The 6,315-nt window shown below is 51.7% G+C and overlaps 2 protein-coding genes across 2 annotated transcripts in view; both read right to left on the bottom strand.

The window, feature by feature from the left end:
- Nucleotides 1-1,457: 1,457 nt before the first annotated feature.
- VAMP1 (vesicle associated membrane protein 1) lies at nucleotides 1,458-3,359 on the bottom strand (the record flags this gene model as incomplete). Its single annotated transcript, XM_082004005.1, has 4 exons — nucleotides 1,458-1,541; nucleotides 1,785-1,943; nucleotides 2,763-2,892; nucleotides 3,349-3,359. The coding sequence occupies 4 exons, from the start codon at nucleotides 3,357-3,359 to the stop codon at nucleotides 1,458-1,460; spliced, it is 384 nt and encodes a 127-aa protein (XP_081860131.1).
- A 2,819-nt stretch (nucleotides 3,360-6,178) lies between these two features.
- Nucleotides 6,179-6,315, bottom strand: part of MRPL51 (mitochondrial ribosomal protein L51) — a gene marked incomplete at its 3' end in the record, with an annotated part of 904 nt that continues 767 nt past the window's right edge. The window contains exon 2 of the mRNA XM_082003882.1: nucleotides 6,179-6,312. Within this exon, the coding sequence (XP_081860008.1) occupies nucleotides 6,179-6,312 (134 nt within the window). The remainder of the gene's footprint in view (nucleotides 6,313-6,315) is intronic.

Raw genomic sequence — 6,315 nt, 5'->3', positions numbered from 1 at the left:
TCCAAGTATTTTCTAACTCCTGCTGAAAACTAGAGTTTTGTGGTAGCAGAAACAGAACAGGTATTCTTAATCAGAAAGCTGTGCGGCTCACTTGGTCTCATCTGGAATACATAGTCTCCTTCACCTCAATCTGCTGCGTAGTGGACTTCCTTTGACATTCAACCCAGTAACAGAAAAGCAGAACACCCATTCCCATTCTGCCACTACCCTAAAGTCTTCCACAAAGCTACAAGATAGTAGAAAGCCACAGGTCCTGGCTTATGTCTGCATAGAAGAAAGGAATATTTGACACACACCCCACCAGACTCCTCACTGTTGTTCTTTTGTTCCTTTTGGCAGGAGATTTTACTCCCCCACACACACACCTTTTTGATAGTAACAAAACTCCTTTTGCTTAACTGTGTTTAGTCTGTTGCACTTGACTGAGGTAATCATGTAGGCTCTCCTTTATTAACAACTGAAATAGCCATGTTCAGACAGCAAATAATCTGAAAATAAGGACAGGCAGAATAAATCATTTCTTTAAGTGCTTATCTCTCCATGGCTACAGAAATCTAGATGACTATATCTAGCACAGTCAAGATGGCTCACAGTCACTGACCAACACAAACTAGCCTTTATTTCAGAAGCAAAATTAAAAGCTTAAGTCTTGCTGCCACTCTTTTTAAGCAGAACACTAAAGAATCTCACATGCTGAAGTCCTTCATCCCCAAAGGCACTGCGTTAAGGCATTCTTATTTTGCTGGAGTCCACACAGGCACTATTTGACAAGCTCATACCCAAAAATAAACCACAAAAATTCCCTGCAGAAGAGCAGGAGCAATAGCTACCCACTCCCCCTCTGCTTCCCTTTCCTCTAAAACTCAGATGACCCTCCCTAAAGCTGCAGCAGCTGTTGAAGAGTCTAACCATGTTCAGTAGAGCACTTCAGAGTCCTATACAGAAGACAAATTAAAACCAATAAAGAAATCAATGAAGAAGCTAGGTGGAAGGGAAGGGAAGGGAAGATTTAGGGGCAAGAAGAGACAGGCAAGGTGACAAGGGACAGTAGGCTGCAGACTGAGGAGCTTACATTCAAGTAAAAAAGTAGACTGGAGACAAAGCAATAGGAAAAAAAAGGAAAGAACAAAAGGGCAAGTTACACCAAAGGTCCCCCAGAGACCTCCAAATCGCCCACCAGGGAAAGGACTTACCAACCCACCCACTCCAGAGTAAAATGCCCCTCATACTTACAGGTTTACCTGAGCTGGCAGACAGAATTTCCCATTTCTACAATGATGGCCACCCCCAATTCCTTCCATTACTATGTAAAGCACACCATTTGCACAATAAGCATGGGAGTTCCAGCACCACCACCTCCCTTCCCCAAGGACTGAAGTTAACACTTATGCAACCAACACCCTCCAGATCTCAAACCAAAAAGGGAAAGTTTAAAGTACTCTAGAGTTGCTGCTTCTTCACCTTTGATCCTGGGCTTTTCGGTACTTACTTACAATCACCACCACCACAATGGCACAAATCACTCCCATCATGATCATCATCTGGAGAGAGAGATTGTCAAAGAGTAATCCGCAGAATAGATTGACAAAGTTCACATCTTCCCTGACACCCAGGGAACATAATCTAGACCCTGAAGGCAGGACAGCCAAGGCCTCAGTCTCTCACAGTGAAAGAATCCTATGCATTTGAAATCATTATTAAGTCCCAACTAGTCTCTCAAAGCCCTGCAGGAGACCATCCCAATTTCCTCCTAATGAAGGAGACTGTGGCACTAGAGAACTCACCTTGCAGTTCTTCCACCAGTACTTCCTTTTGAGTTTTGCTGCGCTACTTTCAAATTGTGAGGCACCAGCCTGAAGTGCATCTGCCCGGTCATCTAACTCTGACAGTTTCTGGTCTCGTTGCAGCACCTTGTCTACATTTACACGCATTATATCAACCACCTGCAGAAGGAAGAATAGTACTATTAGCTGTACTGGAAAAGAGTTGAAAAAGTAAGATGAGTAACTTGGCCAGTAACTAACACTGAGATACTAACAAGTGAAAGCCCCAAACAAGGAAATAAGGTCAAGATAGGAAACAGCTTTCCAGTCACTGCCTGCTTTGAAGTGGGGAAAAAAATCCTAAATCCCTTGTTAAAGTTTCAGTTCAAGTACACTTAAACGAGGTCCTCAGCCTCACATTCTTACGTGCTTTTAAAAGCTCTCAAATCCAGCAAGCCTAAGCTACCCCCCCCATGAGAACAATCATAGGCTCACTCCCAGATAACTGCAAAGATAACTTAAAAGCTACATGTTGCTGCCCCAGTGAGGCATAAAGGCGTTACTGCATGTCAGCAGTCACGCTACAGACACTGACCCTGGAAAGTCAGGCGAGGTTTCCCACACATCACGCACTGACCCTGCACACAGACTGTTCTCTTGAAGGAGCTGGCAGGGATTAAGAGCTATTTTGGATGCTGTATAGCTTTATTTCCATAACAGATGCACGATACAAGGTACCAAAAATCTAACAGGCCTGCTCCTTTGAAGTCATATCCGGAATTAAGCAGCTTTTAAACATAAAGCTATCTCTCTTCCAGCACCTTTACAGGTCTGCCATCAAGTTTTGAGTATTGATGATTAATGCATTTCTGGTGTTGGCATGACAAAAGCATCCACCTCCTCAGCAACAGACGGGTGTCAAGAACGTCGATGCTGCAGAGCGGTAGGAGAAGAGCCCAGGCAGGCTACGGGAAGCCAGCACGGCTGGCAGCTACTAACCTCTTCCACTTGGGCCTGCGTCTGCTGCAGCCGGCGGTTACTGCTCAGATTTGGGGGGGGTCCAGGGGGGCCCCCACCAGGGGCTCCCCCTTCGGGGGCCCCGGGAGCAGGTTGCTGAGCTGGGTCAGACCTAGGGAAACACATATGGGCAAAGAGGAACAAGCGCCCCCACCAAATCCACCTGAACCCCAGCGTCCCCAGGCTGGAGCAGTGCGGGCAGCACCCCCGAGCGCCCGCGCCCTCCCTGGACCCCCACCCGGGCCGGGAGCAGGGGCAGGCCCAGAAGGGCAGCGGGGAGGGCCAGCCCTGGGACGGGGGGCTTGCGAGTGCGGCCGTGCCCGGCGCTGCGGCCTCCGGGGGCCGGGGAGGGGGCGAACAGCCGCCTGGCCGCGGGGAGGTGACCGGGAGGCGGCCCGCAGCGTGCCGCAAGTGCTTGGGAAGAGGGAGGGGGACGGGGCCGCACCGACGGGGAGGCAGCGTGGGGCCACCCCGGGGGGGAAGGCAGCCGCCGCCCGGCGGGGCGCAACGGTGGCCGCCGGCCAGGGTGGCGCCGGCTAGGAGGGGGCGCGGCAGCCCAGGACATCACCGGTGGGGCATGGCCCACGCACGCACACCCACCCCTCCCCGAGCACCGAGCGGGAGAGCAGGACCGCCTGGGGCGCGGGGCGGGGGCAGTGCGGGCAGCCCTGCCTGCGGCTGCTGCAATGCGCCACTCGGGCCCGCCGCCGGCCAGGACGCGGGCTCCGCACTGACTCATTCCCTCCCGCTACCCCCCCACGCCACGCCACGCCACGCCACGCCACGCCACGCCACGCCCGCTGCAGCCCGGCGGGCACTCACATCACCGAGCTGCACCAAGACCCCGGGGCACTCCCGCAGCAATCAACTCCGCACCAGGCACCCCAAGCTGCGCGCCGGCATGGCTGCTGGCGCCCCCACCGCACTTATAAGAGACGAGACCCTGCCCCCTAGAGCCAGCAGCCAATCAGAAGTGGCCGCAGGAAGGACTCGTCGGGAGCAGCAAATCAGCCACCGTCTTTGAGTTCCCCCGCAGCCAATCAGCGCTCCGCGGCCCTGCCGAAGCGAGGCGTCCTGTGAAGACGGCGATTTAACCGAGCCCCGCCCCCTCCCTCGCTCCGGACTGTCGACGGGACAAGCCCCGCCTCGCTGTGAGTCGCCCTTGGGGCTGCCCAATGGGAGCAGAGCCCACTCCCCCGGCATGCGCGAGCCGCGCGGCGCCCCGCCCCTGCGGAGGGACCGGAGAGTAGCGGGACCGGAGAGTAGCGGGGCCGGGGCCGTCCGGCGCCTCCACTCGCCTTCTCCTGGTCCCAAAGGGCCTGGGCGGCCGCTGGGGCCCTTCCGCTGGACCCGCCGTCCTCCGTGGGGGTGACGCAGGGCCTGAATGTGGTCACCTGCTCCCTCCGGTTTTCCCCTTGGAGCCCAGACCGTGCGGGGGCCGTTACAGGCAGGGGCTGCAGCGCGCCTCCATAGCTCCCACCTCCGTAGCCTGTTCTTTGGCTCTGCTTAAGCCGCTGTCCCTGCAATTAAGATATGGCGTTGCTGGCCTGCTTCCACCATACAAGGGAACCCGAACGAGTCCCCAAAGCAGCTGCATTCGAGGCCCCACTGCCCACTGGGGGAAACAGGCTCCAGCAGCAGCCCCAAGAACAGCTACATGTTTGGGTTTTCCCCCTCTGTAAAGATTTTGAGAAGCCTGCTGGATCAGAAGGGAGGATTCTTCAATTCGGGACAAAAAGGGAGGCAGGAGCGTAGTGGAACAAGAAGTCTCCCCATACAGCATTTGGTGTGGTGATAGGGTGGCGACTGGGTCACACCTACGCTGAATTTCAGTTTCCTTTCATAAGGTGATACAGGTTATTAAAAAAAGTTTTTAGTGTCAGATCTGATACATTAGTAGAGACACAAGATAGAGACGTTCCAAATTACAGCTTGGGAGCCAAAAAAACGTGGCTACAACGAAGATGAAGACTTAATACAGGGTTGTGACTAGAGCCAGATGATTTGCAGATAGGACTATTGAGGGTTAAGGAGCAACCTAGCACTAGCCTCGGTGGAACTGCAGGTTTTTAAGCTGTACCTTCAGACAAGCTATGAAGGTGTAAGTCTTGGAAGAAGCTTCCATAGCTTGGCAACCTTCCCACTGCAGTCTGAGGACTGTTCCAATAACAATTGCAATAACAGAAGATGGAGCCTGTGGAACTAACTGGCCCACAGAGCCCTTGGCTAGCTAGTGCTTAGGGACTAAGAGCTGACAAAGGGTACAAGATACTTTTCTCTGGCACTTTTCCAGTTTCTGATGTATTTTCAGCCAAGGATTTGCTACAACTGTGGTTTATGTATGCAGTAACACCCAACTGCTCTCTTCCAGGTGCTTGCTCAGTCTCCACTTGAATCTGTGCACATTTCCTGAATCCACAATACCTTTTGGCAAGAGTCCCACAGGTCTCCCACACTGCTCCTGAGAACATGGACTTGAGCTGCTTAAGCAGAGACTTTGGCTTCACCTTACTAAAGCTTAGACCTAAAGGAAGTTCTTTCTTCTCATTCCCTGCTGCTTCCAACCAAGTACTTTTAAAGACAGAGAAGCATTGCTCTGTAACAGGATACATCAAGTCAGCTGAATTAACAACTAAGGGAGAAGAGATAGGCAGGTGCTTGCTCATCTTACAGATTTTTCTGAAGTATATATAATGATCTTTGTGATGCTGGACTAGAGGGATGCCAGCTTTGACTCACCATAAATTCTCCTCTAAAGAAGCCAATAGCAGTTACAGAAAACTGGAAGCTACAGTTTTTAAAAACAGTTAAGCATCTGAATTATTTTTGTGAATCCTGACTAAATTATAACAAAAGGCCACTTGTCATTAGTACAAGGGTTAAGTCATCATCAGTGTGAAACAAATTATGTTCTTAAGATAGATTTTGATGCATTTTCAACTAACATTTGAATCATTCACACTTAATCAGATAAATGGAGCGCAAGGGGCAAGCAGTGAGCAGGAAGACATATTGGTAGGCGCTCTTAACACTAACCTGAGAACCTGGCTATGAGGAAAAACCCCAAAGCTGGAGTGTACTGAAATTGTCAGGTAGGACGTGAGAACCTGGCCAACAGGATGCTCAAAGCATGGCCAAAAAATAAAGGACTCTCAGGTCAAGTTCAGAGATGCAGGCTGGAACAGATGTCTGCGAGAAATATGTCAGAAATGATTAAAGGGGGCAGAACTGGCACAGAGAAGCTCAGGCCTGGAGCAGCAGCAGAGCCTTGGGACTGGGCCAGAAATGCACAGCGAAAGTTGCAGAAATCAATGAGAACCCAACTGTGTGAAAGACAGCTTTATTCTGACCATGATGCCATAAACCCATGCTCCACCCTGCCGAACCCATGGTCGCTCCTATCGGTGCTTCCCAGTACGATTGAAGCGCCTGTACAAGTACCGGATCCTCTTGCTGAGTTTGTGGTAGTCGTCTACAAACATCCGATCTCCCACCACCTGCCTCTTGCGGATGCACCTCTGCAGCTCATTCCCCA

The sequence above is a fragment of the Phaethon aethereus genome (genome assembly GCF_964289735.1).
Source record: "Phaethon aethereus genome assembly, chromosome: 1".
NCBI classification, from domain to species: Eukaryota; Metazoa; Chordata; class Aves; order Phaethontiformes; family Phaethontidae; genus Phaethon; species Phaethon aethereus.
Note: the sequence above shows the minus strand (reverse complement) of the source record. Positions and strands in the feature narration are given on the sequence as shown.